This window comes from Lepidothrix coronata, unplaced genomic scaffold, assembly GCF_001604755.1.
Source record: "Lepidothrix coronata isolate B3197 unplaced genomic scaffold, Lepidothrix_coronata-1.0 Scaffold205, whole genome shotgun sequence".
Taxonomy (NCBI): Eukaryota; Metazoa; Chordata; class Aves; order Passeriformes; family Pipridae; genus Lepidothrix; species Lepidothrix coronata.
The window spans coordinates 55,845-81,344 of NW_016690385.1; the positions used below are offsets into that span (position 1 = coordinate 55,845).

At 40.1% G+C, this 25,500-nt stretch overlaps 1 protein-coding gene across 3 annotated transcripts in view; it reads right to left on the minus strand.

Moving 5' to 3' along the window:
• CRYBG3 (crystallin beta-gamma domain containing 3) overlaps positions 1 to 25,500 on the minus strand; it is an 85,886-nt gene that overhangs the window by 36,809 nt on the left and 23,577 nt on the right. For all 3 annotated transcript variants that reach the window (XR_001877681.1, XR_001877682.1, XM_017832756.1), the window contains exons 3-7: positions 20,373 to 20,809; positions 4,967 to 9,386; positions 3,927 to 3,974; positions 3,470 to 3,585; positions 2,352 to 2,499 (exon numbers count right to left, since the gene is read on the minus strand). Coding sequence is in view for 1 of the 3 variants with exons in the window: in XM_017832756.1 (XP_017688245.1) it covers positions 2,352 to 2,499; positions 3,470 to 3,585; positions 3,927 to 3,974; positions 4,967 to 9,386; positions 20,373 to 20,809 (5,169 nt within the window). In the remaining 2 variants the exon portion in view is untranslated. The remainder of the gene's footprint in view (positions 1 to 2,351; positions 2,500 to 3,469; positions 3,586 to 3,926; positions 3,975 to 4,966; positions 9,387 to 20,372; positions 20,810 to 25,500) is intronic.

Sequence of the window (25,500 nt, forward strand, 5' to 3'; positions counted from 1 at the left end):
ATCTTGCAAAACACCGGTTGACAAGATTATTCCAGAATGGTAAGGTCAAGAACATTTCTTAGCTCGTTTTTGGGGAAATAACATTTAGTTACCCTCTCTGGGCTTCCAGAAACAGATGGAAAAAGCCCTCCAATTGCATTTGCAGTAGGCCAGAGAACTGACTTTGCTAAATAGACTGTGCTGCAGGAGCTGCATTGAACCTGTGTGTCCAGGCAGACTTTGTTGGCCTAGGCTCATGCTGACTTCCTTGGTGGAACTCAGTCTCCACATTACTTCAGATGGGTTTTCATTTTACTGATTGCACAATCTGTTTCTTTGGAACCTCCTCCCCACAAGTTCCTTGAAATTAAATACACACGGACACACCTAATGCTCATCCACAGTTAGGCCACAAACTAACCACAAAGCTAACAGAATCTTTGCTTTTTTGTGGAGGCTTGAAGCCAAATCAAGGGCACAAAGCCACTGACAGACTGTTTTTCAGCCAATCTGCTAGTAAAAAAAAAAAAATAAAAATAATATTAAATGTACCTCCTATAGCTTCTTTAGTAAAAGTCTGTTTTTCTCTTCTTGGCAAGTCATTTTCTTCTCAAATATTTAGCCACTGTTCACATCTGATAACTCAAGGCATCTGAGCAGCCATTAAAGAAGCACCATAAAAAGCCACTTGTGATTTAGAAGACAAGCCAGAAAACCTGCACACAGAGCCAGTATGGCCAAACTAGTTAGGAGAAAATGCACTGAGCTACCCAGCCTGTGACAAAGAGAATGACAGTAAAACATGTGACCCTGCAGATCACACACACACACGAGCCACCTGAAAAAGAAACAGCCACTTGTCAAATAAAAGCAATGCCTATATTTAAAAAAAAAATAAACAAAAATTAGGTAGCATTTTGGTAAACTACCTTCTGAAAGTACTTACACAACCTAAAAAAGAGGGATGCTTTCACAAATCAAGGTTTAGAAGACAAAACCTGACTTAGTGAGCTCCATACACCTCTAGCTCCATGGATTAGCAGCAAAAGCCCTCCTAACCAACCATACCTGCTAGAGCTTTAAGTTACACAAGAAAAATGTTAATTACTGAACTAGTGCACTGTAACAAAGCTTTCCACAAGAAAAATGTTAATTACTGAACTAGTGCACTGTAACAAAGCTTTCCATCTGTGTTCCATATAAATGATCCATATACTGGAAGAAGAACAAAGGTCAAACCTATTTAGCTGTGCTACAAAGATTTTTATCAAGCATGATGAAGCTAAACACAGTATCTTTCCTATTCAAGAGTTTTCTTTCATGCCCAAAACACATCCGGCTTCCCTTGGATTCAGACCACAGTTCTACACGTTACTGTGGAATTCCTTTATTTTTTTAGTTGCCTTCCACAGTACTGATCAATATTGCTATTACATATTAGTCAAAGGCTTTTAATCTGTTTAGCTCAAAGAAATGTTAACTTCATTATTCCTGCCTTCAGCCAGCTTCTTTTGAGCTTATTTATTGTTATGTGCTTGAAGAGAAGGAAAAAGTATTTCTAATTGTTATGACATTATGCCCCTGTACTGATGACAAAAAGGTTATCAATTTTAAAATGAGCTCTATTCCAGCAGAGAACAGAGAAACCACTTTACTGAAAACCTTTCACATTGTGATACAAATGATAATTCACTCACAGTAAGGGCCATTGCCCTGTGAATAACTGGAATGTTACACTAAAAAATGAGAGCACTAAGTCTTCTTAAGTCACAAGATCTGGTAAATATATTCCTCATTCACTGAATAACAATGGGCACATTATTTTTGGGTTTAGACATTTGATTCCTATCTTTTCAACAGAAAGCCTTTTAAACTTCTGGCTGTAGGCAGAGCCACATGCTGTAGGTGTACCACTTGTCCACATGGAAACCTTACAGAGGGCACAAAGCTGTAGAGGGAACAACAGTAATTTCTGGAGGCTACAATGTACAAATGGGATTAGAAACCCAACCCCTAAATTGTGAAACAGAAGCCACATAGACACATTAGCCAGCTTAAGCTTAAGATAAATCTTTGAAATGATTTCATTTAATTTTGAATAACTGGACAGGTAAACATCTAAAAGGAGGGGAGTCACTGTGTCCCGTGAAGGTGGTGGTAAAGAAACACAAACAATCTGCTCACTAACTCAGGAAGAAAGGGAAATTTTGCACAGCATGAGTCCTAGAGTCTATCTTGAAGGCGAAAAAAGTGATTCATAGCAAATTTGAATTGTCAGAAACACTATACACACATTGTTCACTGCTAGCAATACACCACTATTCCCAACAAATCAATTCTGTATGTGACCATACTATTAAGGAAGTCTGTACCTTGGTTACATGTTTGATTGAACCAACTGTGAGGTTTCTTCGATGATGTTTCACGCCTGGGAGATCCCAAAGGTGATCCAGCACAGCCTCTCCTTCTTCTAGGACATATTTTCGACCCTGGAACTTTGGTTTCTCATAAAAGATCCAACTGTAATAACAATATCATGAACTGAGTTGCTGCTGTTAAGTGAGACTGTCCTTACAGAGTACATCTGATGAAAAGCCCACTAATAAGCTCTTCTATTCAAGGCAACTATCACATCTTTCTTATGCTGTCCCTGAACAGTTACATTCACTTCAGTGTGGAAAAGTAAAACACAGAGTTCTATAACATAACTTAAAATATTAACTGTATAAAAACACAGCTAAGCCACAATGTGAATAAACAGCCTTATTTTACCAGAACAAATATATTAACTGTCACATCAAAACACGTCTTGTTCAGGCAGGTACTATGCAAGGCAAAAACACACTAATAATGGCATTCAGCATTTCTTAGGATGTGAAAGCAATGTATGCAAACCCATACAAGGCTGCCTCAAAACTGCATAAATGTGACATGCATTGTTACCACGGCTGACAGCCAGAAACATTCACTGCAACCACTAACACAGTCCCAGCCCCAGCTACCCAAAGCAAATATAGAAACACTTGCAAACTTAAAGGTACTCGTATATATCCACATTCCTCTAAATGTTACATTCAACCCAGCACTGAGAATGCTTATTTTATGGTCCTTTTGCAGCAGCTACTGTATAATGAAACTGAGCTGTAAAAAAAAAGAATTTCTTTGGCATACACATGCTTCTGGTCATGATTATGGCTGTACTGCCTCAGTACTTCAGGCAAGAACTCTAAACTTACTTGTGGCTCTATTAGAAACTTTCTGTTTGAAGCTAGCTCCCAGGAGAAACAATATTTTTTATTTTTTTTGTACTGCAGCATTTGAAGCCTTGTTTCATGCTTTTTTTCATTGGTATCAGTCTAATTATAAAGAAAGAAAAAGATGCTCTTGCAGATCGGATGTGTGCCATAAATGAAAGAAATAAAAATACAAGAGAAATGCATATGCAAGTCTTTAGGAAAGGCTCTATTTAAATATGACCTGGATTTCTTACCATCCTCTAATTATCCTAAGTAATGTTCCAATGGGAAAGTTCCACGATGAGGTATCTGGCACATCAGAATGAACTTCTTGTTTACTTTTGTTGCCGTAAGTATCATAAATAACAATCTGAAACAATATACAATGAATGAGGGCCCACTTCAACATAGAGTAGAGACGGTTATTTTTTGCTTGCAATTTGTGCCCACTCAACTGGAAGGCTACACATTTTCTTCTTTTATGAAACACTCTACTGAATGAAAACAACAGCTGCTGAGGAACACAGTAAAATGACTAGTGGCAGGATTTTTAATAATATATTCTCATTATTAGCATGTCCAAACATATGCAAGTAATACATAAAAACACATAAAACTAGACTAATAACTTCAGATGCCTTCCATTCAAAAGCTTTGGTATAACAAATTATTCCATGTATCATATTGACTTACATGGCAAATTCTGCTTACCTTTCCTGGTCTTGGATTGCATTTGAGACTTGCCCTGTCAATGAGGTTCTGAAATTAAAAGGACATGGCAAACAACTATTAACACCTACAACACAAAGCACAGGCAGATCATTCCGGGTCCACTATTCCTACACAAGTACACAACTGTCCCTAATAGAAACAACCAAGACCTTTTCCACTGCCATTCAGAGCTGGTGTCAATAGTTTAACAGAATCAATCAGCAGAAAGTGACATGTGCTAGAAAGGAAAAACTACTATTATGGAAGTTATAACCTTTACAAATATATTAGTCTTTCCCAGCACACAATCAACTGCATTTCTTACCAGTGGAAAAAAACCAGAAGACAGCTCTAACACAGACTAAAGTATTCCCAACATTATGGAAAGACTCCTTCAGTTACATATTTGGCCTATGTGGCACTGTCAAATTCTAAATATTGGAAGAACTGTTTCCATACTCTCATTTGCCAGTACTTTAAGTAAACCAAAAAAGAAATTTTAATCTATGGAAGCAGCTATATTACTTACTTGCTAACTGAGCTATAATTTGTGGAAGACACTGTGATGAAACAATCAAGCAGCCCAGGAAGCAGATATTTGTATCTTTTTTGGACAAGACAGCTCTATCAATCTCAGAAGTGAAAGAAATAAAAGAACAATTTTCATACAAAAGGCAGTTTCATTATCTTCAGGTTGAAATGCCCTTAACATAGACGAGTTTGCATTATGTTATTACAGAAAGTTGCTATTATGCCTATTTTCCAATTATATTTTCTGTTCACATATTCTGTTTTACAATTAAGCCACTTTCATCTGTGTGCTGAACCAAGAACACTATGTTTTTAAAATTATATTATCAGAAGACTTTTTTTTTTTAAAACTATGAAACAGCCTTATTACTTTTGACTAAAGAATTACTTTTTGATTACCTTTAAGATAAAAGAATTAATCTTAATTAAAAGGGAGCAAGGAGAATAGGGCAATTTTGAATCTGGGCTAATCATTTTGATTATAAATTTTATGTGATGTGACATCTTACCGCTGACAATTCTCCCAGTTTTGGCACGGTGTTGTCTTGAGACCAGTGAACCTTTGGCTGCAAAATATCCTGGAGAATGCTTCCAAACCTGGTCCCCTTCTCAGAAGAATTGCTGGCAGATTTCAAGTACTGGTAGTACACACTTGTAGGAGGATGTGTTAAAGCATCATCAGCTTTCTCTGGAACTGATTTACAAGGTGTTTGACCGGGAGAAGCCACATCTGGAAACTGTTCTGGTTGCTCCTGTGAGTCAAGATGTTCTTTTGAAAGAAGAAACGATTGTTCAGGAAGCAAAGATCCATTCTGGTCGTTTGATTGAAGGGTTGTTTTTAAATTCCCTCTCCTCTGGCTGGAAAGACAGTCCTCTTCTCCCTCAGCATCAAGTATATTTTCCTCATATGATGATTCTTCCTCCTCCACTCCATCCTCCTCCTCCTCCTCCTCTTCCTCACTGAACCGAGTAGTGAACTGCAAGCGCTCAGAGACTGACTGGAGAAGGGAAAGCACGGAAGCATGATCAGTGTTATCTTTGGATATTCCACCAGGACGGCTTTCCGGGGACACGTCTGTGGAAGGTAAGTCCTCCTGGGAGCTGTCGTCTTCATAGATGGGAGACAAGGAGAAAGGATACACCCTGTAGCGCTTGGCCTCCACACTCAGGAATGACTCCGAGCCACAGCCATCTGTGGCTGCATTCAGCTTGTTGTCCTGCCCACAGGGACAGGCTGACTCGTGCTCACACTTCGCCTTTTGGCACGTTAGATGACCCACATTGTCTGAGGGCAAACCAGAAGAAGGGAGAGATCTGGTCTGCACATCATCAGTTGAGACGGATTTGTTCTCAGTCTGAAGAGCACCTTCAAAAATGATAGTAAAAGAACTGTTTTCCCACTGTTCAATTAGTGGAGAAGAGGCCAAAAGTTCTGTTGATTCCTTCATTTCATCACTGCAGTCCAGACTGTTTTTTTCATGCTGGTCATTTCTCTCCATGTCCTGATCACTCGTTTCTGCCTGCTTCAGATTCTCATTATTTTGGGCAAAGGCTGTGTTGAAGCACTGCTTCCTTTCACTGTTCTCTCCAGGAACAGACAATTCAGGTACAACAAACTGTGTGTCTGTATCTGATTCTGGTCTTGCTAAAATGCCAGTGGGAAGAAATCCATTTGCTTGATGAGTAATTGGATTATTTGGTATCTTTTCATCTCTTTGGGGCCAATCTGTGCCATTTGCCACACTATTTGGAAGGAAAGGAGGACCTGAGCAATCTGCCTTTTCACAGTTTACAGTTACACCCCGAGTTTCCTTCACCTCTGTTGGTTCCTGTGTTTTGGCAGGAAACTTTGTATCCACATTTAAAGTCTTTGGCATTTTAGCCTCAGGTTTAGATTCAACCTTTTCAGAAGGCCTTTTACTCTCCATGCCTTGCCACTGACTGGATGCCAGTTTTTGTACGGCTGAGTTAATGACTTCCTCAACTGTTTCTTTTGCTTTTAATGCTAGTGCACTATGTAGGTCAATTTTATAAGGGATGCAAGAGAGTATCTTTTCATCTTGATTATTTGTATCCACTCTTTCATTTCCTGTAAATGAAGATGAGGCTCCTCCACTGCTCTCATTAAAATCTTTTAATGACTGCACAGCTGACTGGATTTCTTCTGCTTCCAGCTGTACAGTTTCAGCATTCTGATAACTTAGAATATCCCTGTTTACTAAACTGTCCTTGCTACCACAAGGCTGGTAGACACCAAAGGCTTGTTTTGCTATTATTTCCTCTGTAGCCAAATGTAAAACCGAATTCACAATTTCTTCAGCTTTCCTAAACAAAACAGCAGCATCTTGGAATGCAGTCTGTTCTTGCCCCTTCACACTGGGATCTTCCCACTGTCCCTCAGAACAAAGCCCATCTGACTCTGCAGGTGCAGCATCTGTTTGACCACCTGTCACAGGAGGGGTTTCTGAGAAAGCAGAAGCACAGTCACCAAGGATCACCTGTCCCACAGCATTCCTGCACACAGTCCCAGCATGGGCTGACTCGGATGCTGTTTCCAAAGATTTCAAAGGACAGATGGGTGACGGCATTGCCTCTGCCAACACACTGCTGTCAGCCTGTTGTGTGAAGGCCTCCTCTGCCCTACCATGAGCTCTGTGACTGGAAGAGTTACTGTTCCCCTGAGCAACACCCGACATCTTCAAGGCAGAAACAGAAAAGTTGGAGGCCTCTCTGGATCCCAGAGAAGCTGAAGTGGGCCTGGGGATGCAAACACCCCCTACATTTACTCCATCAGCAGAGCTATCGAGCATAGGTGGAATAATCTCACATTCTAGAGAACCAACTGGGCACAAAGTTCTCGAGTCTCCTGAGCAAGGTGTTCCCTCGTTCATTCTGTCCTCAGGGATTATTCTCCTAGACTCTGCAGCTGGAAAAATAAAGCTGTCCTGTTCAGAAGCAGCAATCTGGTCATTTTCAGAGTTAGTGGCAGAAGGCAGCATTTTTCCTTGGTTGTCAGATGAAGAATCAAGTACTGTGGGTGATATCCTAGGCTCATTGCTGTTTTCCTTCTTGGAAGAAAAATTAATACACCTATTTTCATAAACAGGTGGAGATTCAAAAGTGATGCCTACATCATCTTTTTCACAGGTGAAAGCAGAGTGGTTGGTCACAGGTTTTCCTTCATGTCTCAAGGCAGAATGAGAAACTGCTAGATTTTTTTCTTGTGACTTAGAAATATGGGATGTAAGTTCTGAGGTGCAATCTTCACACCCAGAAGTAATAAGATCAGCCCCAGTCATACCAGTCTTATTGGTTTTAGAAATAGCAGGAGTATGATTGATTAAAGGGTGAGGTGTAGTGTCATCCTCTGCAAGTGTCACTGTCTTGGCAGGAGTGTCTCGAACACTTTCAAGAGCAACAGGACCGTGGTTGTGAAGAGGAATAGAGTTTTTTGAGAGACTCATATCTACAGTCTCAAAGGATTTGCTCTTCTCATATTCAAGATCAGGACAAGAAAGCATCTCTCCGGCATCTTTCAAGATGATTTCTTTTTCCCCCATAGTTTTATTTTTGAACTTGCAACTCAGATCAAGGGAAGCTGAGCAACAGCCTCCAGTTTCAACAGAAGACTTGGAAGTTACAGAGCGACGTGCTGTCATCTCATCCAAATCAGATTTCACATTGTGACACGCACATAGGCATGGTGATACATTGGCAACCTTTTCCACTGCAACCTCAGACAAAACCTTCATTGTTTCTACACAAGGTAAACCAGTGTGCTGTGTGGTAGTATCCTTGGAATTCTCCACATGGATTAACTTGTGACCATTTTGTACATACACTGGTTTCCCTAAGTCACTCAGTTCTTTACAAGTCTCCCTGCCCATGACTCTGCCTTCATCATGTCCAATAGATGACAATGAAGTCCTTAGATCACCTGTGGCCATGCACTTTTCTCCACTGGATTCCATGCTAAGTGAAGGGGGTATTTGTTCATTAAAAGGTAAAAGAACAGTAGCAGGAAAGTCCTGTGGATTTTGCTCTCTTTCTACAGTTGCCACAATTTTCTGTGTATCACTTTTTCTTGGATCACTGTCTTTGTTTGCACTACCAGTTTGCTGATCTGCTTCCTGCTGAAATGTAGTGGTACTGAAATGAAGCATCTGGACACCCAGTGATTGCTCGGAGTGATTCTCCATTTGATGATTACAGCAAAATCCTCCCTTACTCACCTGTAGTTCTTCATTAAATGTCTTACTTATTGACTTGGGTGAATGTAAACAATCATCCTGGATTTCTTTCGGGGACTCCTTATTAGCTGCTTTACTACAATTGTTTTCTTTATCAAAGTTAAAAGTGTCATTTTTGTTTGTCTGAAACAGAGTTTCTGCTTCTCCTGGCAGTCCATCTTCTTTTCCAGTCAAATCATTTGCAGAACTCACTTTGAGGGAAGGAGTAACCCGGCAAGTGGAATTGGTCGGGATCTCACCATTTCTACTGCTAAATGACAATAATGAATCTAGTGAATACGTCCTTTTAACTTTTGCTGTAGCTAAAGCATGTTCATGTCTTAAGTCTGGCTCATGACACGATTCAGTGGATGAAGCTGTGGCCTTTGCAGTTATTTCATGTTTACTTCTACCCAACCAATGCCGAGCTTTACCAGACTGTTTGCTTCCCCCTCTAACCGCAGAAGGATTTAATACGGCATCACCTTGGTGCTCTTCACCCTCATCTCCTCCTGATTTCAGAGAGGGAGTTCTTTGGATTTCTCCATTTTCTTTGACCATTGAAACATTTCTATTCTCAGGATTTTCTCCTCCTTTCCCAGTAGTTTCTGATTGACTCCTCAGCAGCTGCCTGATCCTTGCAGAACCTCGATACGTTGCATAAGTGATCGCGGGTGCTTCTGCCTTCCGTCGCGTCTGCCTGTAACAAGGATCACCACTGTCAGCACAGGACAGACAATCTAAACAGCTGCATAATAATAAAGATTAACACAAGCTGTAGATTATATCTACAAACTTAAACTTATCTTAAACTGTAGATTACATATAAACAGTACTGTTTACCCTCACAGGTTGGCACAAATTGTAGATTGCACGCAATGCTGTTTTTGCTCCTTCTTCTGCTCTTGCTAAATATGGGTTTGTAGGACAAATTATATATAAACATCTTTTACTGAAAAGCCAACTTAAACTAAAAGCAAAGAGTAGATGTTGCTATAACCAACTTCCCTCATTTGTTTTCTACCAGACAACAGACTTACCACTTACAAATGTCACAGGTCAACATTTACAGTGACAGAAATAAGCACACTTTTGTGAATATGTTATATCCTACTAAAGCAGGCCTGTACACTGAAACCGAAGAAAATGCACTGCACTAATGTTCACTAAAATATGGAACTGAAATTTAAATTTTTACCCAAGCTCTCAACACAGTGTTAAGAAACAGAATGAGGAGAAACAAAAAACATAGGGAAAAAATAAGATACACAACAGCAGATGCTTTTTTGAACCACAGGTAATAAGGAAATAGAGTGAATGGAGAACAGGTAACAATGAAGACTGAATGTTGGAAGGAATACCAAAATGAGAAGCCTAGAAATGTAACCAGGAATTGGTAGATCTAGACGTCCATTAGTCTTAAATTTAGCAGTAAAAAACACTGAATGCAAAAACTAAGAAATGAAAGAACTGCCATGGAAGAACTGTGACCCTGATTCTTCACTGCTCTTTGTGATAATACCAAGAATAAATTCAGAGCCTGTCACCTCCAATTTTCTGAAGAACCAGTTTTTCCTCTTTCTTAAAACTAGCAGACACCACAGTTACCTTTCTAATGCTTCTCTCTTTCCCCCCTATTTTTTGGTCTGCTAAAGAATTCTTGTAAAAATCAGTCACTGTCAGCTTTTTCATTGTCTACCTCAGGACAAAGTAGATGCTCAGACCGTGCCTAAACTCCAGTCAGCCTCCCCCTAAACTAAGAATAAACCTTTTCAAAGTCTGCCCTGTATCTGCTAACCTGGTGGCTGGAAGTAACCATTCACCTGCCTGGGAAATGGTCATTCTCATTTCAGAAGAGTCTCTTGGAGAAAAAAACAACAACAACAACAACAACAAAAAAGGTGTTGGCTAAGATTTTGATTTCTAATATAAAAACAATGCAATATGTAAAAAATATTTTAATAGCATTTTTAAAAGCTCTTTGCACCTTCCCATTAGTTCACATTTGCTGAGAAGCTGTTACAGCTCTTGAGTTGAGAACGAATAATTGAGGTGACAAATAAAAAATAAATTTACTAAGGAAAGTGAAACATTTGAGTATCATTGAGTAACTGCAACTTCAAATCTTGTCTGCATGGATTTTCTCAAAAGATACAGAAGAATATAAAAATGGACCGGATTTACAAATCTAAAAATAGAATCTCTTTTCCGTCAAGATTTTGGAGGCCGAGATTCTTCAATATTAATTTTATTTTGAAGAGGGAAATTAATACTATTTAAAATCACAAGTAAACTTCCTCCTTGTGCAGTATTTGGACATGTAAAGAGTACAAGTGAACTAAAAGTGAAATTATTCATATTCATAAACATTAAAAGAGAGATATAAATGGTCCTTTATATGCATGTTTTATGCTGTGAGGTACTTTTAGGCTAATTATTAGGCTAAAATACATGAATATGGGAATTCAGACTTTGAGAGAACTTGAAAATTAAGTTTATATTGGGATTAAATTCATTGTAATCTCTGATGAAGGCTACAGCAGAATCTCAATAAAGGGTTTGTCAGCCAGGTATATTAAGTTATAGAGGAAACAGGAAAGTTGTGTATAAATAGCACAACTCCCAAGCACTTGCCAAGTTAGATGCCTACTTTTAGTCTTCTATACCACCAGTTTGGTTTCCAGAGATACCAACAGTGGTAGCTACTAATCATCACAGACACCATTTGTTAAAATGGCTCTTTTCAGGATTCACATCCCTTCAAAAAAACACATACATTTTTGAATGGAAAAAGAACAAAACACAATTGAATAAAGGATGGTAGAGAAAAAAAATCATTATTTTCCACCTTCTCACAGAAAACTTCCCTCTACATTAGAAAATATTTTCTAAAGCTCCAGAGGTCCTAAAAATGCCAGGGTAAGGATCTGTGGAGCTTGATAGTGCACTACACTCACTCAGCATCAGTCATAGTCATACTAAAAATAAGTCTTAAGAATGTAAGACCTGATCATGCTCTTATTCAGAATTAACCTTACTAAGTAACCTTTCCTGCTTTAAATAATCACTATTAAGCTTTTAAAAAATCCATCAGCTCTTCTATACTTTGGCCAACCTCAAAAACAAAAGTTGGTCTGCAAGCATCCCAAATCCAGATACAATTTCTTTATGAGAACAAACACAGGTTTGGCACCAATTCTCAAAAAAAAAAAAGTTTTATAGATTCTTGAATAGGTAAGCTGCTATGACATGTTTGAAGTGAGCACATCAATGGTACTGAGGAATACCAAACACTCGTCTCCATCAAAACCAAGACATGACTTTGAATAAATGGCTTGATGACAATTAACTGTCTTTCATGTCATGGTTGATATTTTGTCTGATATGCAGTGGGAAGAATTCAGAAGTTAGGTATAAACATGTGGGGAGAAGCAGTGCTCCAAGAGAAACTGGGAACATGTCCTTTCATTTGTCTCTCACACCTCACGTTCCCTTCAGATTTTTCTCATGAACTCATCAATTCTTAACTCCAAAGCATCCAGATATGGGATGAACAGGTAAATTTTACAGAAGATTGCCAAGGAGAACATGATTAGGTTCTATATCTACATTGATCTGAGCCATGGATCCCACCAAATCACTATGTCATCTATTACACATGGTCAGACAAAAAAAAATATACCCAGAAGTTTCTTTCTGGTTACATGGAGACCTTTCTCATTGCTCCCAATTCTTTTTGCTCTCTTGTTTGTCTTCTGAGGGAATTTTTTGCTCTGATTGATAAATTTGAAGTCTGAGCAAGACTCCAAGCCCTGTAGAGCTTAAACCCAGTCCTGACTAGCACTGGGAACAGCACTGCTTCAGCTGTGGAGCCTCAGCCTGCAGGTTCTGCCAATGCCTCCCAAAACACAGCCCTGCTTTCCTGCAGACCTGCCTCTACCAAGAGTTTCTGCAGTGAATGCTATTTTAAAAAGGAACCAACCTTTCCTCCACAGACATGACAACTTCAGGATCTCTGACCTTTGGTAAAGAATTTGCTGCTCAGCCTATTATAAAAATTTTGCCAACAGACCTTTTAGTTCTAATGCATTTACTTTTAGAGTGCAGAGATGTGCATTCAATCTGAACACCCCCATGCAACAATAAGATATTTAAAAAATGAAAACCCATGTGCCTGTGTGGCAGCAGCAATTCAGCTGTAAGTCTATATGAGACACATTTAGAAACAGGCTGTGTCACAAAAGATCTTCTAAAATTGTCACTGGAGACTTGTTTTATTTCTGATTACCAAAAGAATATGTCAGTTCAGAACTTACCTTAAAAACTCTTCACAAATATTTTTTTTCCAACCCATTAGGATGTAGATGGAAGCCTGAATATACAAAGAACCCAGTGTGCATTCTGTCACGTATTTAAAATACTGGGAGATTCCTTCTTTCCCATCTTCACAGGAAGCTATTCAATTCCCTATAAAGCCTTGATTCAGTTTCACAAAAGACTTTGACAGCAACAAGAGAGGATGTCAGCATGAGTTATGTTACATTTGTCAAAAGTAGGTGCTCGTAGACATTTCTTCTATTGCGAAAAAAGATATAAAAAGTTAAAGGGGGACTAATTCAAGGAGGGGAGGGGAACATCTTCTGACATCTCATGTGACAGACGTCTTGTGTAACTTGCCCAAAAGTGGCATTAGTTATAAAACAGTCTTGTTGATTCTGAAGCCTTGAAGCAGGACCAAAACACACCACCTTCAATGCCTCATCTCATTGCATCCACTGTTTGGATCTTTTCCAAGTGCATCACCAAGATGGCAACCCCTCCAATCCTCACACTGGTTCTCTACAGTAATGGTAGAGAACCCCACACCATTTTCGGAAAGGTGGAGGAAGACCATAAAGCCTGATACAGCATCTCAGTCCCAGGCAGCACAGCTTCACTTGCACAACATGTCATCCAGCAATCCTTAAACTACCACCACTGCACAGCTCTGGGCTCAGCAGCTCAGGCTCAGCAGTGTCACAGTGGCTCTCCCAGTGCATGAAATGGCCATTTTTAACTCATACCTCACTCTTCCAGGTATCTTCTCCCCAAGCCAGCACTCTCCTGCTTTTACAAGCATAGATGTGCATGATTCCCCCAGTCTCTTCTCACTGACCCCACAGAAGTAGCTACTGGAGAGACCTGCAGGCTACAGGCTGAAAACCACTGATCTGCATCAGCGTGTCTCTTGTGGTTCCTGTCTGCCCTCTCTGACTATTTTTAAATTATGCTGTTGTTTATTTTAATTTTTCTCCACTTAGCTTTTATTCCACTGAATTCCACTAACAACTTTTTTAAAAATTATGTTAAGGTACTTTGTCTGGAAACAACGGTCTTAAAGTCACTTTGAAAAATCTTCTAGTGGAATCCAACTTAGCCAGCCAGCTGGTTTCTACTCTCATGTAAGACATTCATAAATAGGAAAAATTAAAGACATACTGAAAACCAAGACTCTGTGGGCTAACTGAACAGTTGCTATATGCATCTTAGATGAAAGAAAACATTTTTTTTTTGCCAGAAGGGACATCTTCATGCTTTAAATCTGCAGTCTGAAATACTCAGCGTCCTGGGACTTCACAATGTGTATTTGAAAAGGTCAAAACTTCGGTTGAACAAAGTGATTTGCACACAGTTGATTCTGCAGGAAATTTCAAAGCTAATGTTCCAGAAGGACAATTAAGAGCCAATGACAATTTTAATAAAAGCAAACACAGTCTCTGTGACCTTGGAAGGAATGATTTCCTTCCCCTTGCCCTTTAGGGTAGTACTTCTTGATTATCAACAGTAAAGAGGAAGGTGTGAGGATTAGGCTCCTACTGATGAGTAAAGACCCAGAAGTCCTGAACAGTTACACTGCAGGTAGTTCTGTAACTTTAAAATCCCACTGTAAAATGCAGTTTCTAAGAAACAGTCTCTCAACTGAATCCATTGCATGGCTGAACAATCCTACAAAAGAAAAAGTTCAGTGGAAAAAAAACAATCCAGTGAATTAATTTTCAGCCTAATTAATTTAGTTCGACTTTTCATTACGCATCTGCTAAGAATTACTCTTAAAATACGGAGTTTCATTCTTCAGAAACGCAAAAAAACTTTGCTTTGGCGCCAACTAGAACCTTTCCTTTGGGCCACATCCCAACCCTGGGCAGGTAACCCTCTCTGGTAGGCAGAGAAATGCTTCTGGGCCTGCATTTCTCCTACAGCACAGCCCTGGAATTCACCACCCCACTGCTGGAATGGGGCACTAAGTCCCAGCACAGCACCTGCCTTGACAAGGTCTCTGTTGATTCACACAGGCTTGGGCTCTCATCAAAATCTGAAAGCCTGTGAGTACTGTTAAAGAGTAGTTTGTTCAAATCAAGGTGTGCATAGAAATGTGTCTGAAAGAAAAGATTTTTGAATAATGAAACCCTCTGATTTAGAGACCTAACACTAAATCCTTCCATGGGCGTTGGGGTAAACTCCTGCAATCACTCATGGAGGCTTTCCTCCATGGAATTAGGGGCAGGACGACCCTGACCCTTTCCTCAGGAGAGCCTTCTATATCAATTTTGGGGTGTATTTGGCCGTCCTAGAAGGGTGGAGCTACCCACAGTTTATACCCCTCTCAAGCAGAAGCAGGTCACTCTCTGCAGTGACTCCCACTTCATCTGAGCACCAGCAACTTAACAACACTGTATTTCCACGGCCAGTTTCTGAAGGCAGAAGCCAGAAAACCACCAAAAGATGAATTACTGCCTCCCTCTCCTCCATCCCTATTTCCCCACCCCAAGGTGGGTGTACCTCTGCCTCCCACTCCTCCTTGTGCTGCTTCCAGTGTCTGTGTACACACTGAATCAGGGAATTAAGACCAAAATTAACTGATCTAGTTAATTACTACAAACAGTAGTGCTTGTAGGCACCAGGACTCACAGCTGTCCTGAGGTTCCCCAGAGGCACCACCAAAGCAACCTCTTACCACAAGGGGAAGCACCTGTCTCTCCTGTCTCTAGATAACCACATATATTTGTCTTCACACTGGGGACCTTTTTGCAGGTATTACTATAATGGAAGCAATCAACAGAGTGTTCTTTTTTTCCTCTTATGTTGTCACCCAACAGACTCTTCCAAAGATGGATGGACACTAAAGTTTTAAAAGTTCAGGTCTCATATGTAAAATAGGTTCTGAGTAGGCAATTACAGAGAAGGACACAGCTCTGACCACAAGATGGATTTGACTTCAACAAATGCAGGAGCAGCAGCTTCCCCACTGTTCCTCAGGAATGACCTTGCTTGGAATTAAGTGATTTAATTTCCACTCATTTGCTCTTGATTTTCTGCCAAAGGCATCTATAGGGAAAGATGAACATTGCTGCTACTGAAGGAGTCAAAACCACAATACACAATCCATCAGACAAATTAAGGGCTGTGTTTCTTTATCACCAGGAGCCTGCATCTGACCAGTAACACAAAGGAGAATGACAAGCTCTGGAACAGACCTGTTGACCAGAACTATGTAAACACCAATGATTTTATCAGATGAGCTCCTAACAGAGGAAAATAAAAGGGCAGGATATTTTGACAGTACCAAGGTGGGAAATACTAATTGCTAATACTAATATACATCAATTGGATGTGTAGCAACAGGTTTACTAGACTTCAAAATAAATAAACCCCCCCTATCCTCTCACAAAGGTCAGTAATGTATAGCATAGGAAAACTGTCAACAGATTGAAATTTGTTTCTCAAGGCTACCTCCCTCCTGAATTAAACTGCTTGTGATGATCTCACTAAACTATTACTAGTACCTGGCTCCTGGTAAAAACAGGATGGTTGAGCACTTGCTTTAGAAATCACTCCCTCCCCTCTTCTACCTACACTTAGAAAATCCTTGCAGTTGTGGGGTTCACAGGGAGGTACTGCAGAAAGTCCATTCTCAGGAGTCTTCGAGAAACAGTCTCAATTTTGAAGCCAAATTGTTGCTCGTTAGTGATGTGTAAGTGAAAGAATTTTACATTATAGGAAAGAAAGATAACAGGGGCAGATCCGTGTTTTATATTTGTCACCTACTTTATGAAATCTTGTTCTCTCTCATGTAAACTTTCAGCAATAAGAGATTAAGTGAAGTGCATCCCCACTGTTCCACAGTTTTATATTCAGGGCTATTTCATCAGTCAAAGGTATGGTTTTAACATCATTAAGGAGTGCAAAGGCTAAGACTAAACATGAACTTTTCACTTTTACCCTTACCAGTCTGCCACAGGGGACTATTTTGCACAGAAGTTGCCATCTTACCTAAGTAAGAGATTTTTCTCCACTTAGTAGCAAATACCTTCCTTGGCATTTTTCTTTCCACTGAAAGCCAAATAAGCATTACTTTAAAACTGTATTTTATCTTTTACCGGCCTTACCCCTCCGTCATTAACCTTTTACAGAGCACTGCAAGGCTACTGCTTGCTTCACTTCGCTTCTTCAAGGCAAGGAAATCTTCAAGAAATATAAGACTAAGGGATGCAGTAAGTGGAGACTTAGCCAACCCAACTCTCCTCACCCACCTTCAGTGCTGCAACTATGATGTTACTGTCCACAGCAATTGTTGTCTAGAGACTTTGCCAAACTTATCATGGTTTTCTCCTCTGTGCTGCTCCTTTACCACTTGCCACTGTGGAGATTAAAGGAGCAGAAGCCTTGAGGGTACAAATTACCTCTGAGCCAACCAGCCAGAGTGACGGAGGAATAACGTGACCTACACATTTTGTCCCTCACAAACATGTACTCCACAGACTGAGCTCATGAATTCCCCTTTCCTTGGCTCAAGGCCTGGAAACTTGAATCTTTACCAAGTGCCAGGCCTCCCACTGAGGCTAAAATTAACCTCAGTTGACAGGTCAGAGCAGTCTGATTTCCCTGTATTTTGTAAAATACTGTTTTAAGGATAAGAGGTTAATAAGATTGTCTGAATAGAGGCATCTGAGACTATTTGGTGGGTATTTTAGATCTGAAAGGTTGTTTGGTTTGGGATTTTTTTTTTTTAACAACCCAATGGGGATTATGCAACCTAACAACATCCCTCTTTCACTTATTGCAACCTCCTTGCTAACCACAGATAATCTCTAATGTAATATTTCACAGCAGCTTAGAATTAACAAATTCATTTACATGTTCCTCATGGCCAAGGAAACTGTTGTAAGATTAATAATGCAGTGGTCTTAAGGATTTGTAAAGCCCTCTGCTTCATTCTGCTTCTACAGTAAATGCTAAAATTGCAGTTTAACATAACAATCAATGGAATCAATAGTGCCTCTGACTTTATATGGCTCACTGGCATGTCTCATCTGTCTTTTAGGACTCAATTTTCAAGCAATTAGGTTCACACCATCCTTTCCCTTCATGGTATCCACATTTTCCTGTTCCTTTGTGCTACATTTTCCCCCTTCTCCTCATCATTAGTCATGTGCTTTCAGTACCCACTTCCAACTATTTGGTACTTCCTACAAGACTCTCTGGCAAACCAGCAGCAATCAGGAGCTCTTTTACAGTTTAACTTTGTTAAATGAATACCAGTCAGTTAATATTTAGTAAAGAAGCCAGCTAGTACTGAAAAGAAAAAACTGCTCTACATGCCTTTAACTTTTATAAACTAAAAGAGAGCAAACCCATAAAAGAAATAAAAGAGGTATCCTTGATTCAAGCATTTTAAAAAGGTAATGAGTGCAAACCTATACTTTTGCATTGTCATTTCAATTTCTGTTCACCATTTGCTTCAGAAAAACAGTTCACATTGTGTGGTCAGGCAGAGAAAAACATAACAAAAGTTACACAGAGATTGTCAAACTTGTTAGTACCCTGAGTCAAAAAGGGCAGAATGTACACTGCACTTTTGAAAAAAGACTGGTTTCATGTTTGCTGTAACTTGCAACAGCTTCCATGAAAAAAAAATAATTTTTTTTCCGACTTTAAAAAAGTCATTTTCCACAGAAAAACTTCATTCTATACATAGGCCAGCTTACTCTTGCCTCCAAACTAGCAACATACATTTTTCTATGCTTGCTTGGCCATGAGACAGGTAAACTATACTGAGAAGAATCTAGATGGACTAGGCAGATATACCTAACAATACAGGACAATGTCAGAACATGGTCAGTTGAAAATGCCCAACTACAACTTCGACTTCAAGAAAACAAAAATGACCCAAAAACGCCTGCGCAGAGCAGAGAGCTCACCTCAGTGAGTTCACACCCACGCCTTCCAAACTCTGTAAACTTTTATTGATGTCAAATTTATTAATCTACATTACCCTGAAGAGTTCATGAGAAGCAAACAAAGATGCTGTAAACTGGGCAAACAGCAGAGAATGATGCAGCAACACGGCCTGTCCAACAGGTTTTTGAGAACTAGACCAAATAACACAATGCTGCTGGGCCTCTGCAGATAACAGCTGAGGGCAGGAGAAATTTGCTTCTGTATTGATCAAAGCAGTGGTGGTGGCTGAGCTGCAACGTGTGGTTTGGAAAAAGCACAGTCGGATGTGTGACTACGATAAGAGTCTGTAATAAAACCCAGCCGACCACGTCACAGACCAAACCAGAGCGCTCGTGAGAACACAACCACTGTTGTTAGTAATTACAAACAGCACTGTACGGTGCTGGTGGAAATGCAGTTTTAATTTCACCCAAATAGGTGCTGTATCCCCTATTCGTATCCTGATCAGCCATTACATTTATATTATGAAGGTGAATGACAAATGCCTTGAATTATTCTGCTGAGTAGGTAAGGACAGAGTGCTGGAGACGTCCCCAGTATGGAAGTGGAATTCAATAAGCAGCTATTTCAGGTATCTCTGACCTCCTATATGGAGATGAAACAAACACTTCACATGCCACCAATAAATATACTGAGCACAACTCAAATTAGTTTAAAAACTTCAAAGAAAAAAAGGTGTTTCCTCTCAGTACATCCTCCCATCCTGCAATACAAGCAGGGGCACTGTGACAGACTTATTGGTTACCCCTAATTGTTATTTTGGGCTTAAATTTTAAATAAATGTTCTGGGTCATATTGAAAATCTGAGTAAACATAACTTACAGATCCACTACCCACGAACAACCTACCAAAAACTGGACAGGCACCATGGGTGTACATTCATAACTAACTCCAAGCCTAGGCTGTGCTGCCCCACATGTAGTCTAATTTTCAACATAACAGCTACAAAATGTCTTTGGAAAACAAATGCCTATTTTTTTGACAGAAGAGATTTTGTAATTTACAGCGCAGACCACAGCCAATGTTTGCACATTGCTGCTCTCAAACACAACGGTGCCCTTGGCACCAATTGTTAAGGTTTTTTAAAGCTTATTTTGAAATATTACAGGACTGTTAAGAATGCTCCATATTTGGGCTAATTGAGTGAATTACATAACCCTCTTTACATCACAGGAAAATCCCAAAGAACAAGGGGGAAAAAACCACAAAAGCAAAAATCACCAAGTCTATTTAGGATAGTTGCTACTAGAGTTTTGCATGAAGTCAAGCCAGAGACACTCCAACCATCTTTAGAAATGACAGACATCTGTCATACAGTCAGTGGAACTTCGACAATGTAGTTCTGTGAGCACACACACAAACATAATAATAATATAATTATATTATAATAATAAATTATAAAACTTACTTCTGTGTATCTGCAGCTTGTTTCCAGCCTCCTTGCAGATCCTGTGAGATATCTTTCCCAATATTGTTTAAGGTGGCAGTCCCTTTATTTACAGAATCTTCTTTTATCCTGGCTGTAGAACAGAGAGTCTCCTCAATTTTCGGATGCTTTGGCTGCACGTCCTTTGGAAAAGTATTTGTGTTCCGTAAATCCTTTTCACATCTGTTGGGTTCATCTTGGAAGGTAGAGGATTTAGATTCCACCAAAGAAGATTTTGTTGCAATATTAAATAAGCTTCCAAGGAAATGAAAAAAACCTTCTCGGGGTTGCTTGTCTTTATCTGCTGTTTTGGTTCCAGGAGTCAAACTAGGAAGGCTATTAGCTTTTTTCAGTTCCTCCTGGATTTCAGACTTGCGAAGTTCTTCTGTGGAATGGTTCTTCTCTTCATTTTGACAAGCCTATGATGAATACAAAGAGCACATAAAGAAGATGTTTCCTTTCATTCTCAAATTCCTTAATTTTAATTTGCACCTAGGCATTGTATTCCTTTCAGGAGATCTCTTGTTTAAAGGTTCCTTTTAAGATTAAAGCCCAGTGCTTGCTCTCTTCTCTTGCTGTAGTAAAAAGATCCCTATTCTACAAAAAGCCACAGGACTACACAGGCTCAAAGATTCCCAAAGCAGCTGCTGTAGAAATAAATCCAGAAGGACAGATGGCAACAATTGCTTCAACTGGCAGAAGAAACACAGGGAAAAAGCAAGGAACAATATTCCACACTTCAGACTAAAGCCCTCAAAAAGCACAACTTCACAAACAAACCTATTTGTGCTTGTGAGATGAGCAGTTTTCAGTCTGCAAACCTAGGCAAGAACACCAGAGCAGAACACAAACACATCACAGCCCTCAATACTCTGCACTTCCAAAAAACCCCAGGAGAATCAAGAACAGAATTTGGATAAAGAGAACTCAACTCATATCCCAGAGATTAATCCTACCCTTAGCAACCCTAAAATGCCCCCTTTGGCCAGCCTTCCTTCAAAGGCACAGCTCCAATTCCAAATGGATTTGTCGTCTCCCACAGCCCCATAGTCCACCATGCTCAAACTCCCAGCTCTCCATACAGCCAAGGTCCTACACAGCACCAGCCCTGCACTGTGACCTTCTGAACTCCCTGTCAGCTCTACCCTCAAACTGAAATGAATCAGCACCAAGGCAGAGCTTCACCTCACCCCAGCCACATGTTCCTTTCTTCCCTCAGCTCAGCTGAACATCTCAGCCCAGAGGCAAGGCAAGCTCTTTTCCTCCCCACTTTATGCCCTTGAATTTCCTTGGTGTCAGCTCCTCTCAGAGACCCAAGGACCGCTGTCCAAGCTCCTGTTACTTCTGCCAAGACCATCTGCCTAAAAAGATGATGCAACTTCACCATAAGGCTTCACAAACACATTTTAATGTAAGCACATTTTCAGCTTCACAATCTGCAAATGCTTCTTCCCTGGACTAAAATTTTCTGGGAAGCACCTGCCCCCCCATCTCACCCTTCACAGTGATTGCCATATACTATTGCTACCTAGTTTATCTTTACAGTACAATCCTCGTAATTTCAATTCCTGATGCAACCCGGTTTATTAAAACAGAATAAAGTTACTCCAGCTTTTCTTGGATGAAATCTATCCTGCTCAACAGGAGTGGGAAAGGAGAACAAGAACAAAAAGTCCTATGCAAATTTTAGCTGTGTCAACAACGCATTTGGATAAGAGTAATTGTTTTAAATTGGGTAACACCTACCCACCCAATCTATGCAGAAAGCTACTATTTTCATTAGGTCACTAATCCCATTTCAACTTGAAGATATATTTGTTTCTAGTAACCTAAAATAAGCAGGTAGGTTTACTTGTTAATAGTCCTTCTAGGATCACATTATTGATGAAAAAGGTATTTTAATGAACACAGTTTAATCCTCAGAGAACAGCAATTTCTTAAAAACTTTCAAGTTACACTTAGTGATACTGGAGCAGTGATCTTTAAACTGCAAGCAATCCTTTTTCACCTTTTAAGTACAATTGCTTAATATTAAGTGTTCAGATAGATGTGTGTGCTGAAAATGGCTTCTGTGAGGATAGAAACTGAATGGCACTAATCTGTCCTTGAGAAATCCACACAACCTCTATTTTCTTCATACAGAAAAGACACTTAAACAACCACATCAGACTTCTAAGGAAACTTTCAAAAGTGGGCTAAGTCAAACTCTAGTCTTTTTTCATCCCCCCGTGACAAATTCCATCTTCTGAGTGAAGGTGACAACAGTCCAGCTCACAGATGCACCACACTTCTGGCTGCTGTTTTCAATACTAGACAAACTATCAAGTAACATGCAAGCCCGGAGTGAATCTCTTGACAATTAATTTTATCTCACAGGATCTGAGTACTTTGAGCAAGGAAATACAAAACAGAAGCAAGAAAAAAAATTATTTCCAAAATTTGATAATAAATGAATGATTCACCACGTCAACTTCTAAGTTCTACTGTCACAGTTACTTCTTTCTCTGACACACCTCAGCATTCTTCAATACCGGTTTTTGATTCAACTTTAAGTGAGGGAGGGTGTTTCTCCTCTGTTCTGTGATTAGTATCAGTCACACGTATTTGTCTGATTTAAAAGACTATCTCAGAGCAGAAAATGCACACAAATCTTATTTTTTCCCTGCACATATAACCCTTATAAGCTATAAACATTTATATTAAGTATTACAATATCTATGAAGTTAACTAAATGCAGCATTAATTAAAAAAGAAATTATTACATTCAAAACTTGTGAACAGTTTTGTATTATGGGAGGTTTTTTGTTTGTTGTTGTTTTGCTGGTTGGGTTTTTGCCCGTTTTTTTAAAACTATCTGTATTCAGGAACTAGTAGCTTGGGGTTTTTTTCCTGTTAGGAACTGAGACTTCAAATATAACTAAATCTCTACAAGCGAAATTCTTCTCTGAGCAGCTCTGAGACACAAGACTTGTAAAGACTGTGCTGCTTATTTGTAAGCATAATTTATGCCCTGCTTGAAAAGCTGTTTTGTAGTCTCTGCTTCCAGAAACAGAAATCTATTTAGACTTTCCTTCCTCTTTAATCTTCCTTTCTTTACTTAACTTTTGGTAAATCAAAAGAACAGGAAGTTTTAATATGAAAGGGTCCTTCCATACCTTTAACCATAAATAGCGTCTTGCATAGGAAAAAGCCCCAGAGAACATTTACATTGTGCTTATTTGAAGATATATGTGGATATTAAATCCTAACACAGAAACTATGCAAATCCTGCTTTCTTCTCTTCAATATAATCAATCTTACTCTCCATATATTTTCCCTCCTGCTCCACTTTGCCATAACAGACAACAAGAGCTATTGGTGTTTTATCATTTGCACACAAAATCCCAATTCAGAGTCTGAGCCACTGTTTAGGCATTACACAAGCAGTACTGCTCCTGCTGCAGATTTTGAAGTTTGTATTTTAAGATGATGCCATATTCAAATCAGTGAGACAAAAGCACATGATCTTACTTACTGTAGAGCCAGTAAGCCTTTAACACAGCAGGAGCCTTCAGGCACAAGTGCCTGGTGAGAATAGCAGTAAGATGGTAATTCCACGAGCCACTATCACAGTAACTTTCACCTCTCTCTGAGCCTGTCTCTGACAGAAGTCCCCAGCAAACAGGAAAAAAAAAAAGGCAAGGGCATAGGATACATATAAAGTAATCCTTTCCCTGGTATATCCCACCAGTTTTCAACAGTCTTGGCCTTTAGTTGACCTCAACAAAGCACAGTTGATTCCGTGTCACAATTAGGCCTGAGCGGTGTGTTATTCACCACACTGAAGGAATACCAGTGACAGCTACACTTCATGTCACCAGTTAAAAAAAAAAAAATTAAAAAATCCCCTTACAGTGTCCAAGCAGTTTGAATAGCAAACAACAGTTTCTGGATGGAAACCTACCTGTCAGATCCCCTTTCAGATCCTCCCTGATGCAAGCAAAAAAAGGTTTTCAGCTGTAGTGTTGTCTTTCTGCTCCTTTTGTAACAAACTGTGAACAGATTTCCCCTTGCCTCCCCTTTCCCACTCTCTGTGAGCTTTCCTGCCTGTGACATGCTTCATGAAGCTTTAATTAGCTCTTATTCCTTTAGCAACTCGTTACTCCAAGTTTCACTGAACGAGCCCTGGGTAACCTGGCCTGACCTCATCACCAAACCTGCTTTAGGTGGGAGGTTGGACTAGATGACATCCCAGGGTCCCTTTAACCTGAATTATCCTATGGACTCGTGCCCTCACATGCAACGAGGCTGGTGTGGAGGGGAAGCCTGGCAGAGTGTGAGACAGGATTATGATTTGAATCAGGTGACTGAGGAGGCTGCAGTGATAACTGGAGGTGTGCCCACTGTGCGGTCTCACTTCGCCAGAGCAGCCTCGGCAGAGCAGCCTGGCAGCCGGGACAAGCCCACGATGTCATGGCTCAGGCATGATTCTTATCTCAGCTAATTTATTCAGTGGTAGACTAGCTATGTTCTCCAGGCTGTAATCTGCTCCTGCCTGCAGCCTAACTGCACCTACACAGGCACAGGGCTGGCTCCCAGTGTGAACAACCCCCCGGAGCACAGACAGTGCCACAACAGCACCCTGAGCAGGGATTGCCTTCTTCCCTGGTTTGCCTCACACCAGCTGGGAACAGCAACCGTCTCTCAGCAGTTGGGTGGCTAAAGTTTAGATTGCCAGAGGTTCTCATTCAGCAAGGGTTACATCCGTCTGCCAAGAATGAAATCTCTTTTATTGCCCTAACAAGTGAACGAAATGAAAACATTAACAGCATTAAAACACAGATCTCCGTGAACAAAGAATTAGCTTCCAGCCACGACTGCCAGACATTTCAGATCTCCCTGCCCATGAATGAATGCTCATTACAAAGCAGAAACTGCAGACAGACACGTGGAGACCTCTCCCAGACCGCCTGTCCTGCTGCACTGGGAGCTGCTGATGGAGAACAATCTGCATGTGGCATGGATACACTCGAGCACTTCAACCACCTCATCCTACCTGCAGCTGTGAGAGAAGATGACCTGCCACCAGAATTTTAGGACTGTCACTGATTCACCCCCAGGGACTTTCAAC